General features: G+C 33.9%; 1 protein-coding gene and 1 long non-coding RNA gene across 2 annotated transcripts; one reads left to right on the top strand and one right to left on the bottom strand.

The window, feature by feature from the left end:
* Positions 1 to 427: 427 nt before the first annotated feature.
* LOC146138036 (bactericidal permeability-increasing protein-like) lies at positions 428 to 13,547 on the bottom strand. Its single transcript, XM_083393313.1, has 13 exons — positions 13,423 to 13,547; positions 12,782 to 12,869; positions 12,046 to 12,177; positions 8,665 to 8,761; positions 6,871 to 7,005; positions 5,503 to 5,566; positions 5,170 to 5,302; positions 2,399 to 2,540; positions 2,230 to 2,309; positions 1,926 to 2,076; positions 1,681 to 1,852; positions 1,349 to 1,425; positions 428 to 824 (listed from the first exon to the last, which is right to left on the bottom strand). Exons 1-13 carry the CDS (start codon positions 13,529 to 13,531, stop codon positions 768 to 770), a joined length of 1,437 nt encoding a protein of 478 aa, XP_083249439.1. The 5' UTR covers positions 13,532 to 13,547; the 3' UTR covers positions 428 to 767.
* LOC146138037 (uncharacterized) lies at positions 9,663 to 11,602 on the top strand. The gene is made up of 3 exons (XR_014501396.1): positions 9,663 to 10,039; positions 10,496 to 10,558; positions 11,267 to 11,602. It is a non-coding gene; the product is annotated as an uncharacterized LOC146138037 (long non-coding RNA).

The following is a 13,547-nucleotide window of genomic DNA, read 5'->3' as shown; positions in this document are numbered from 1 at the left end:
CTTTATATTGTTTAGGTTACTCAAACTTTTATTTTCTACGGTGCGATAAGACGCACAGCGCTTATGGGCTAAAAAGATTTTGTTAAAATGGGGGATTATATGATAAGGCATACTGAAACCTAAACATATATTCACTCGGAGGCTAAAAAGTTTACCAAAGTCAAAATAGGCAAAAAATGCAGTTTGAAGGGGGCATGGCCACGTGCCCCCCGGGCCGCTTTTCAAACAATGTAAAGTTATACGGCACACTTATAACGATTTCGATGCAGCACACAGTTCGAGAATCACTGATATAGGTTACTTTAAGTGACATTTTATAGGCTATTGTAAAAGGCAAAAAGTGCAACTAAAATTGTTGAAATTAATTGTTAAGAGTTTAAATTTCTGCATAAACTATAGTTCAAACTGAAACACTGCTTTGTTTAAGTCGAAGTTATAAGCATCCAGTTTATTTTCAACGTAAGATTACATAAATGAATATTCACAAAATTCACTGACAAATTTGTCAATGAAAGTTAGCGGTAAACTACTATTGACATACTATTGATACTAGAAAAAGATAGTCATCTTATTAAAATGGTATACATAACAACTGATAATGTAAACATAATATACCAGCTGAACATAATAAAAAAGCAAATTAAAAGTTTAACCAAAAAAATCTCAAAACAAATACACTTTTACCATAATAAAGGAGATGCATTATATCATTGACTTAAAATAGCGGCATTGAGTCAAAATCCTTGTGTTATAAACTCAAAGAGCTCCTATTTAGATTGATAAGCGGCGTTGTAGTCTAAGTCGGTGCCGATTTCCATGTAGTTCTATAGCAATAAACAATACATAGTTTGTTTATATTGTTAAAGTTTATTTAAAACATTATTTTAAAACATAGTGTTTATCTATACCAGGGGTCGGCAACCTTTTTTTAGTCGCGGGCCAAAAACAAACTCAGAAAGGTATCTGCGGCCGCACAAACTGTTAACTAAGATTTGTGTTATTAAAATGGCATTAAAGAGTTGGCTCAAAGCGCGAAAAAAAGCGTTTGTTTGGTTTAAAATTCGAGTCCACACGTCCTCATCCATACTATACTAACAAAACTCCTTTGAGGAAACGCGATAACCTTAATAGTTAAACTAGGGTTCGTTAACGTTTTTAAGTGCAGGCGCACCCGGCGAGCGAGCGAGATTTTTAAAATGGACCCGTGTCTAGATGGTCAAAGAGGCGGCGGGCTGGATGAGTTACATAGGCGGGTCGGCCCGCGGGCCGTAGGTTGCCGACCCCTAATCTATACTATCTATACTAGGGATGCCTGACAATATCGGTTTAGAGCCGGTTCCCAATTTACCTGCAATATGGTAATTTCTTGATTTTTTGATGAAAATCCTTGATAAGAAGGAATGGGCATCCCGACAATGAAAAAATCTAATTAACAAAATTAAAATTAAATTTATTTAGCTTTTGGTAAACATAAAAATTGCTGAAGCTATTTTTATGTCGTGTTAGAAGTGCTATATGCCATCGATCGTGTTTATAACCAGGACCACATCAATAACTATGGTCATATACAAACCATAATGGCCATTTCGTTCTTCTATTGCTAGCGACATTTAAAAAAAATATTTATTAAATGAAACACATCATAGCGTAGAAATAATTCAAAACAAATAAATTACGTACCGTTAATTGAAGGCAACAATTTCGTCAACAAGGCTTTTGACAAAAAGGTAATAAGAGAAACAGGTATTGATCCAACGTTGCTGTGAACTTGTTTGAAAACTGGGTTGACGCTCAAGACGTGACCGGTAATGTTGTTGTTTGATACTGATACGTTTCCACTAATAGCTACATTCTGCCAATCAGAATATATTTACTACGCCATAACATACAATGCGAACCGAGGAAATAGCAATGTTTTTTTTTACCAAGTCTAACACGAATGCTTGTGTTTCTTCTTCTCCTTCCTCAGTAGTTCCGAGATTGAACGTTAAACGACTAGTTATGTTAAAGTTTAGTAGCCCTGGAGTACTCTTAATAGTTGGTGCATATGGAGTTTGAAAGCTTATTAGGAGCGACCTAGAAAAAACACGGAAATTATGAGATTCGGCTTTACATAGTTCTACACAGAATTATTTTTATGGATAGCCTTAATTTGTTTCCTATAAAGTTTTACGCTTTGTAATACTATGGTATTTAGTTGACACAAGGTGTCTATAATTTATGACCTACCTGTTGGGATACCCTGATAGCCCAGGAACAAAACCTTTTAATCCATCTGATGTGAGACTAAATGGTAGTTTAAAAGGGATCTATAAATAAATATATGTTTAAAATTATTTACCCACTAAATGTGCCAATACCTTGACGTAATTACTCTTATTATTTTAATATCCAATACCGTGTTTGTTTCGATCGAACCATGCAACCACCCCACATTCCAAAGCGACCAAAATAGCGTGTTCACGGAGTAATCACTTATTCCAAGGTGCAACATCTGACTTTTTCCTTGGATATTCATGGATGCTGGCGAAAAATTGTAGCTGCATACAAAGTGTGGATTATCAACGAGGTACAACAATTTTGGGGAAGTCTTATATTATGATTGCATAAAGGAAACTTCGGAAAATTAGAACAAACATCATGATTTATGTTGATGTGTCTACAACCCTGTGGTCGGCAAACTGTGGGCCGCAGAGCAATTTTAGTGGCCCGCCAGACGATCAAATAACTTAGTGTTATCATGTGGTTGTGGGCCGCGTTATAGCCGTACATTCATTGTACTGTGTTTTAAAAGTTGATGTGGCTAAATTTTGATACTGTCTCAGCGTGCCTTTTAAACTATATTTTTGCCAACTTTAACTATATGCAAACGCAAAATGTATCGCCCTTCGCGCGTACATTCTTTGTTTTCTTATAAGATTTACATTAATTATAAAGAAGGTTCTTCCGACAATTATTTATTCTGTACCGACGTATCGATAACCTATCCAGGTAATCTTCATCAGGGCATATAAACTTGTAACCTTGCAGAGGTATATATATAGTGAAGAAAAACGACGAAAAACCATGTGGCAAAACAAGGCGAAAGCTGCAGCCGGTTTCCACGTTTCCACGTTATTCGCGCCTTGTTTTCTTTTTCTTTTTTTTTCTTTTTCGCCTCGTTTTGCCACATTGTTTTTTCGTCGTTTTTCTTCACTATATATATACCTCTGCAAGGTTACAAGTTTATATGCCCTGATGAAGATTACCTGGATAGGTTATCGAAACGTCGGTACAGAATAAATAATTGTCGGAAGAACCTTCTTTATAATTGATACAATGCCTGGCAGCAACAGTATATTCAAGATTTACATTATAGGATGGCAGTGTTTTCGGCATCAAGGCGCCGTGTAATTTTTCACGTTATTTTGGTGTCAACATCCTAACGCTCTATGAACTTAGACTTCTTGTAAAATCCAAATTTTATGAAATTATCTAGTTGTCACGAACACAAATAATGTGCCCGTTATTTTGAGAAATACTTCGACGTTTTTTCAGTCTGAATACCCAGAAGTGTTAACTTGCAGTTAGATTTCTCAAGCGCAAACACACGTATTTTCACCGCCACGTTTAAACATCACGCCACTTTTGGGACATTATGACGTAACACGAAGGCAAATTGTAAACAACATAACAAAGTTGATCGCACAAGGAAAAGTTATACGGTTAGATACTAATTTGTGACACTAGTAAATGTAATTTTCGATTTAACTTGTAATGTGGCTATTGTTTCATGAGTAACATTTGTCCAAATTTTAAAACAAGATTAATGAAATGTATGTATTTTTGCGTTTCGTGCGAACGTTTTGCGTGATTGCGACGAAACCAAATAGGCGCAATTTGCTTTTGCATTTTGCGCGATAAACTTGGTTTAGTTGGATAACTGTTTGGGAACAACACGTTTCTTAAATTACTTGAACTATGACGTTACTTGTGATGTCAAATAAAAGGATTTTGTACTTAATATAAGTTTTACGTAAATCTATTCAGCCCAAGGGCGATATTCTATGGTTTCTTGCGTCGTGTGACTCATAACTTTACAGTGCAATTTTCTGTTCATAACTTTACAGTACAATACTATAAATGCCGTTATTTTCAATATTGGAATCCATATGCGCCACACGTAACCTTTTAATTGAAGTTTTGCTAATTTAAACAAATAAACTCAATTTTGGAGCATAATGGTTGGAGGTTGTAGTAAGACGTAATAAGAATATCAAAGCCCATACAGAAGCAGGTATCATTTTGAACTCAATTTGTTTCGCGATAAGCGCAATTAAACTAGATTTTAGCTTTATATCTGCGTGCGAGTTCGTTCGAAAACAACAGGTGTTTCTAAGAACAATTGTTTTATGGCGTAACTTTGTGACGTCATTCCAATGCCTGCAACTCAAAACAAATAGCCTGGATCCGCCCCTGTTTTCGTAGAGTATTTATGTAATGGGCCTTCAATAGCTCTGAAAAGATCATTTTGGGCAGCGACAAAAAAAGTTTCCCACCACTGCTTTAACCATAAAAACAAAACGCTCTACCTAAATGTAGAGACAACCCTACTGTCCTATAAGTGTGTTTATTAGTCTGGGGAGTGCTTGTCGATAATATATTTCCAATGTTGAAGTAACAAATTTTCTAAGTGTTGAAACTTAATTAGTTCGATAAAGTCTTGAAGTGCTATTTTCGCCCTTTACCATCGCTGCGTTTCAGTTGAACCTATTTTTAAGCACACAAATAATAAAGACAAAATTTAACAGCAGCAGCATCAGGAACAACAACCAGATTTTGGTTGGGCAAATTTGATATTGCAAAGAGACAAACTATTGCGACAGCTGCAATGCCGGCCTTGTATAAAGTCAAATACAAAAGTGATTATTATATAATAGCAAAGTTATACCATGTTAAATGAAGACATATGATAATAGTGATGAACAAAATTGTTACAAATATCAGAAAAGACGCTAAAAGTTACATTTATTCTATAATGCCAACGTACTTGCTTTGATGCTTTATAAAAAGGCGTTATATGCGCTGTCTAAAAAGGAGTTATTCGTTTACTATAGCCTTATACATATAGTTTTTTTCAATAAGGCTATTTCGTCGCTATGTCGCATTCCAAACATAGCCACATACTACCTGGAACTCGTATTTTGGTTTGGTTTAAACATTCCGAGAAGACTCAAGCAAAGTGTGCTCGCCCCATCAAACTTTGGTGGTTCAACAAGAGACGCATCAAAACTGACATTAAGGTATGGCACCTGATAACTGGCTGCAAAAAATATTGTAAATCATTACAAGTAGGTTTGTCAGAAGAATTCGTTATTATCGGTAAGTTAAATATTTTTAAGTTATTTGCGGACGGTAGATCAACACTAACTCCATTTATATACAAACTACGGTACTTTTTTTTTTTTTTTTTAAAAATAAGGGTTATTCAATTCTAGGAAATAGTTAAGAACATGAACGTACTAGGAAATTTTCCAACAAATCGCTCTGCCTGAGCATTTACGGTGTTGACCAATGGAGAACATATCTATACACAAAAATCGAAATATTATTTTTAAAATAGCAATTAATTTAGTTTTCTTTTATTATCAAAATAATGTTGTAACTTAATAAGGACTGGCCAACCCGCGGCCCGCGCGCCGCATATAGCTTGTTTACCCAGTCTCATATTTACATATTGTTTTCAGTTTTTAAGGTTTTTATTATGCTTAAAATGTTTATTGTATTTTTGCATATTCCTGCAAGACGCCAGCCTTCTCCCGTACGATGGTTTTCTATGAAGAAAACGGAGGGGGCGTCAACGAAAAAAAATATACACCAAACTATGATCTGTCAAAGCCAAAGAAACACGTTGGTGTTTATACAATTGCCTCAGATGCAAAACGCTACAATTAAAACTGACTATAGCAAAAAATAGGCCATACTGGCGCACTATAGAAGCGTTACACGGATTTCAATAATGCACAATACATTCTACATTTTTAAATTACGTCAACGATCTTACACAGAGACTATAATTACTTACTTAGCACTTTCAAAAATGGCCGCCGGTTAGCCACAGTTTTAAATCATAACTTTACATATGGAGTATTAAAACAAGATGTTACCGGCAAGCCAAGCCAATCAGTTCAACGTTGTCGTCAATTGTCACATTTAAAATTAAGCTAGGCTATTACTCAGAAGAACATGTAAGGGAATTTTTAACCGTTTCGTTTAACGAGCAAAGTATACTCTTTAACAATTTCCAATCATAAACTAGGCAAAACTACTGCTCGCAAATAAAACAATTAACGTAACAATGGTATTACAAGGCAAGACGATTGTCAAATTTGGACAACCTTTCTGGCACCCGTACAACACGTAAACTGGAAATTTAAAGCATTTTCGAAACTCTTCGCTTCGCGCGATTTCAGTTTGCCTTCCTTGGTTGGGTTCGTTTTAAGAGAACATTTAGCCAAAATGTACTGTGTGCTAAGGCATTTTCTTACAAAAGTTATGCAACTTCAAAATCAATAAAACCACTTTTTTCTGTCTTTGAAATATAAATGTAAAATCCGGAATATCGGCTCTGTTTGGGAATCGGTTCTAATGACATTTTTGCCTTGTTGGCCAGGACTCTTGGAATACAATTTCTGCCACAATAATCTATTTATACATTTTGTAGCAACACTGCTCTATTTGTGCATTTTGTAGCCACTCAGCTCTTGTGTAAGTTGTGCAGCTATACAGTGTTCATGCCACGATGCTAACAACTCGTTTGGCAAAATCATTTTTAACACCATTATATAAGCAGTATAAAAACAACAAAACTCAGATTTTAGAGAGACCAACCTGTTTTGCGAGCCACCGTTTTATAGAACCTTTCAGCATTGACAAGATTAGGTTGACTACCCAGCTTAAACTGCCCTTTATTTTTGCAGAAAGCCCGTCTATGGCAACGTCACACGAATCTTTCAAAATGCTCACCTTGAATATAAAATATGTTGTAATTGAATATCAGGTATTGTAATGGCACAAGTCGTTGAACCAGGTGCAATTTCGTGACTGTTTCTGAATTACTCGACGTGACTTAAGTTTTTTAACCAAAAGATTTGAAATGATTCGAGTCTTTTGGACAAATGATTTGACTTCGACTTGAGTTAGTCAAATAACTTGGGTTTAAATGCAGCGTTTTCATTAAATAGTTTTCAATAAATATTTTTGTTATTTCAATTTATGCTCGTAAAACAATTTGCTTGCTGATTGCGGTTTGTTATTTTTAAATGAGCTCATAATCGGATCAATTTACCTTTTGTGACATTTGATTCGACTCGAAGTTAACTTGCTCTTATATAATGGCTTGGCTGGGACATGTTATTGGTTGCAAAATACTTTAGACTTGTTTTTTTTTAAAAGGACTTTATTGATACTTCAGTCATTTTAAAATGTACCTATAGGGATGTCCGATAATATCGGATGAGATTTTGTTTGTTTGAGTAAGTGATGACGTAAGTGGTATCGGATCGAATATCATCCGATCCACCAACTCTTTGATAAACTTTAGGCATGAGGCCATTTTCCTTTTTTTGGCTTGTTTTCTCCTTCTAGTATGCGTTTAAGGTAATCTCTTCAGACTTAAGGCGCCATGCTTAAAACCTACTCTACAACTATCGATGAAGTTTCGCCAAACTCACCTTCGCGTTTCCAAAAAGTATTTTTATTAAACATTTTCCTTGTGGTCATTGATGACGCTGTGTGGACGCTCAAGTTTAAACTAAATAAACGCATTTTTTCTTTACTACCCTTCTTAAATATAATTAGAAACAAGTGGAGACACAATACTTATAATATAATATATAATATAATAATAAAAGTGGTCTTATTCAATGTGCACTAGTCATCGCGTGTGTAGAGAAATATAGAAAAATCTGAAAATATTATTTCACAAAGAACCAATGAACGATACAAAATACATTCACGCCTCGAAGAGTCGGTTGATATCTCACTTATGTTTGTTTTTTTGCTACGCAGTTAACACGGCAATCCACTTTTCAAATTCAGTCTGTTAATAAAGATATTCAATTCCATGTAAAACTGATCCGGGGGTAATAAGGATTATTCAGTTATTGTTAGAATTAACTTCGCTTTATATATCAACCAGGGCGATATTTCTTATTTGGAAAATAGGCTAAAGGTCGTACAAGAAAGGTTTACGGCACATGGTGGGCTGCGAACTGTTTTATAAACAAAATTTGGGCCACAGAATAAAAAAGTTAGGAAACCACAACTTTTAGGTATTTGCTTGGCTTACAAATTGATATAATTAAATTTAAAATCATCGGGAACGAGACTTTTATATTAATATATTTACTGTTTGTTGAAAATAGAAAAACAATTTATCTAATGGCATGACAAAGAACAAAGTTCAGCCGTCTAAAAAAACAGAGAAAGCCAACAGCAAGGAAACTCGTCATATAAAGAAATAAATCGTAACATAACGGCCTCGGGCATATTACAAAATGCTGAGAGCGTCGTTTTGTATTGCCTAACTTCAATCTATAGAAGGTTATGCGATTTTCCTTGTGTGAAGCATATTGGTATGGTAGAGATGTTTAATATTTTACGTATGTTTTTTTTTTAACTTACGGTTGGTCTACCATTATCAGATCCCAAGACCACAGATAATCCACCGCTTACTCCACTAATTGCGATGGTAAAACTTCCTCTGAAATTCTTCTTTATCCTTTATTACAATGTAACAACACAAAAACAAATGGTTTATTATAGTTAATGGTTACAGTATACCACAGAGAATCGAAGCCAACCATTTTTGCTATGATATAAAAAAAGATTTAAACCGGTTCTGATCCGAATAATGAGAAGTGTGTAATTTAACATTGTCTAACTCTAATACTTTTGCTAGACTAACAGTTTATACACTGTAAATTGGAGTGCGATTTTGGGGTGGAAATTACAAACTCCAAGGGTGGAAATTTGTAGAAGCGTGTTTTTTTCCACCTTTTAAGTGATGTTTAAAAAATCGGACAACCTTAGGGATGGAATTTACGATGCTTCGTGTTTTGTTCAAGCCAATCGAGCTGTGCAGAGGATGGTTATTTCCATCATTTTCATGATGCACCAAATTTAAAACACTAAGGGTGGAAATTAACATGTTTCAATTTTCGTAGCCGAAAAATTATTATCCAAAAATAGCATATATTTATATAATATAAATTGTTTTTACAGTTTCTTATTCATTTTTTTCTTAAGTTTTCTTATTTAGACTACTTATTTATCAAAAATAAAGAAGTATATTTATATATCCGGGAATAAAGATGTGAAATATTTAAAGATGTTTTATTGGTAAAGGTTGAACATCAACTAAAACGCATTGAAAAGTAATTCTCATACTTTGCTACTCATGCGCTTTTATGCGAAACGCAATAATGGCTCCCCGCTGCTTCAACTTCGCGACGACCATTACCCGCTGTTATTGCAATTTATTATGTTGCGCTATTTTCGAACGGCGCGCATATTTTTAAATTCCAGACGCCCGATTGGCCAATATGCGGATGACATCACAATCAAGCTTGAACGTTTAGCATCAGAAGCTAAAAGTAAGTCAGGCAGCTTAGCGCTGGAGTTTCTCGAGGGAAGATAAAATATTTAGGCTTGCTATCAAATATGTGTTTAGGATAGTGAGCTATAAGCTGTATTTGTAGTTATATTTATAGGTTTATCTAAGAATAAAAAAATAAATTTATTGAATAAAATTACTTTTAGCGTGCACTAAATTTGTATCTAACCTAGGAAACAAGGTTATTACATCTGCGGGCAAGTCTTAGGGCACATCTAAAATATTTATACAATATGAGCATATAAAATCCTAATTGCACACCTGGAAATCTGAAAAACACTGAAGATATCGGAGAAAAATACCAATAAATGCGAACGGACCTGTTGGGTTTGAAGCTTGGATGTGAAAGATTTTTTAATTAGGATGGCTGCTCAAAATTTGCAGGTAAATCTTAATTAAGTTGGTTAAATAGCATACTATACAAAGTACATGATTTTTATTTATTATTTTAGATTTTGGACTCTACTGTTTTGCTTTATAACAACAAAAACCTAATTCTTACCATCAAGTTGTTTGTTAATAAGAATGTTTAACCTCATTATTTTAAGACGCATGGATATTTAAGTAGTTTCACATCTTTAGGTGCATCTTTAACCTTATGTTGGAATTTTTGCAGCTTTAAAAGTTACCCATTTAGTAAATATTGAGAAAACATGCCTTTTTCTGCTTAAATAATTAAAATTTAGCTTTCTTGTATGGCACTTTGTTTCACTACTAATTAATAGTAGTCACTAAAGTTTTAAACAAATAATGAAAAGGGGGTTGCAAGAACCAAAAGGTTGGAAATAACTCTATTACTTTTAATTACAATTTAAGAGTGTAATGTTTTTGTTTTTTTAGTTTCATCAAGCATCAGTTTTGCCTCTGCAACTTTGACCTCCAAAAAAGCCTTCTATCACCAGTGTATGTTTTTAAACCTTTATGTATTCTGTGTCAATTTGTTTAACTATAACCAAATTTATCTTATAAAATTATTTTAAAATGCTTATACCCGATCAAAAACTTTGGTAATTGCACAAGGGAAAGCAGCTTTAAAATATGCTGTTGTACTTGTAATGAATTTAATTTGCAGGGCTCTATAAATATAAAAAAAACTGTAGGCAATGGCTAACGTTTTTGTGCATTTGCTAATTTAAGTTTCAGATAAGTTTGCAATGCAGGTCAAACTTCCCAATATGCTATACTAGAGATCGTAAAACTTGTAACCTAATTGGAACCATTGCAAAACAATTTAAAGGCATGTAATTTTCATTTTTACCTTATTAACTGTTTCAAAAGAGAAGTGCAGTCACAGTTTTTTAAACATCTTAAACTACTGCAAATTATCCTGGTATATAGATATGCAATACAACCACTGGCACTTTTGGGACCACTGGCATTAAATAGTAATCACGAGTTCTAATTTTTGTTTAGAAGTTTCAAGGCTGTGTTAAGTATTTTGTAACCATACAAGATTAATATCCATGAACAAAACTGTAAAGTTTGGCCTGTTGGTGCATTTTCAAATTAAGTTTTTTAGCTGTTTAATAACAACCACCTGTATATAAATGTAAATTAGAAGACTAAGATTCCCTTTGTTAACGATTTTAATAAATTGTGAATGTTTTTCAGAGTACACCACTGATACCAGTGATGACACTGCACATTGCACAACCAAGGTTATAATGCTATCCTTGTATAATGCTTACTTGTTGTTGTGTATCAGTTTCCTTTGCCGGAGTTAATTAATTTACTTAACATTTAGAAAAAACAAAGATATGACTATAAAAAACATATAATTTTTGGAAGTATATAATAACATGTCTCTATTTATTTTTTTGTCGTATGTTCCGTTTGCCTTTTACTATTCACCTTTGATAACTAGCTATTTATTGTTACCTGAAATTGTTGTAAGTTTTTCGTACTTTACTCTTTAAAATTTTTCTTTCAATAAACATCACATCGGTATTATATGCGTGGTAATATCAAGTAGGAATGACGGCCGAAACCGATTGACAAAGATAGAAAAATTTGTAGGATGGATAATTCCATGCGTATTACTATCCAAAAAGGAGGGTAGCCAAACCCATCCCTAAAGTTTCAAAGCATATAGGATGGAAAATTCCATGCCTGGAATTCCCATCCATGGGGTTGCTTATTACCATGGTGGGATGGAATTTTCCATGTTCGAGTGGACCACCCCAAAGCTCAACAATTTCCACCCCTAGGCTTGGATTTCAATTTACAGTGTAATATTATAAACACCAACCAGAAAAAAATGGTATTTCTGGTGCAACATGTAACTGTTCATTATAGTTTGCATAAATGTTATCAATAAGTTAGGACGTTTAGTTTACCATTAAAAAAGATGTATTTATCTACAATTTTTTATTTGTCTAATTTTTTTATACCAAAGCCAACTCCATGAATAGTTGAAATCACCGTTGATCGTCACTTCGGCATTTCGCACAGAAATTGTTGCCACTCTGTCGTTAGTTGAAGAAATTCGAGGGTTTCCAAATGATATATGCTTCAAGCGTAAACTAAAACAATGTATCAATAAGATTCTCGTTAGTACGAGTACTGTTGTTTCTACTCTTTTATGACCACTGAATTTGCGAAAAACAATGGTGGTTGTGAAAAGGGGACAATTAAGTTGTCTAATGTTACGTACGTTAAAATTAATTGCTTCAAAAGAGTGTTTGGGTAGTTGTAGTGGGTACCAGGGGTGCGGAGTCGGTTAAAAATAAGACACAATTATTTCGCGCTTCGTCTTGTTTTGTTTTTCATTAATAAAGTCATCAACTTGTAAAATGACGATACATATGTGCGTATACATCCTTTGAAAATCGCTTTATACCTTTGTTAAATTTTTTCCATTATACCTTGTTAAATTTGATTAGCTAATCTTTTAATCCTTAAGAATTTAATAACGATTTTATGCTCAGTTATCATAATTTAAATTAAAAATTACAGCTAATTCTGGATAAATAGACTTTGTTGCGAGTTTTACTGCGTTAGTTAACTTTTTAAGTTTCTACAGTAAGCAATGCCTTTAACTTTTATGGTAGCCTATTTATTTTATTTTAATAATTGTAAAGGAATTCATTAAACAACTTGAATTATATAATCGTGACGTATACTGACTTTTTAAGTGTAAGACCATCATCGCCGAATGTTGGTAACTTGTAGTTCATCAGCCAATCTTCGGCCCAGTTGTTGGCAACATCACTAACTTTAAATAAAGTAACACTTTATAAGCTTTCCACTTCGTTCCGCAAAGTAATTGCTGTTTTAGTAAAAATTGTCATTGTAGCTAACGTCAGTTTCAATGAGAGAAACGACATAATTCGAAATATCGCATTTTAGAAAATAGGTTTTTCACATTTAAATAAACGGGAATAACATATAACTGTGATTATAAAAAAGCTTAGTTATTTATGTTTCAAAGTACCGTAAGTAACAACATTTACACAATACTAAAATGTTGCGTTTAAATTGTCTAAATACCTTATAGTCGAGGTTAAGTTGCTGTTAACATAAAAAGTGAATGGTTCAAAATAAGTCTAAGTTGTACACACAAATGTGATAAACTTTCGATATTTTAGCCTAATTGATGTTACGAATTCATCCCTCTCTGTTCTATACCTCGTTTATCGATAGACCGATTGTAAAAAGCTACAAATGTTTTAATTTCACGTAAACACCTACTCCTATATTATTGTTTAATAGCAATCAAATCCCTTCTTAGTAATTCAATCACATAGTGTACTTTCTATTGGCTTTACCTAGGTCAATTCCAGATTTGGTCAGTTTCGCCACTACACCTGGTTCGACCGATGTGCTGGTGGTAGGACATGAGTAAATAAACACAACTATACAAACTACGATAAACATTGTAGGAGTGTTGGTT

This window comes from Ascidiella aspersa, chromosome 7, assembly GCF_963924565.1.
Source record: "Ascidiella aspersa chromosome 7, kaAscAspe10.2, whole genome shotgun sequence".
NCBI classification, from domain to species: domain Eukaryota; kingdom Metazoa; phylum Chordata; class Ascidiacea; order Phlebobranchia; family Ascidiidae; genus Ascidiella; species Ascidiella aspersa.
This window is presented reverse-complemented; position numbering and strand designations above follow the sequence as displayed.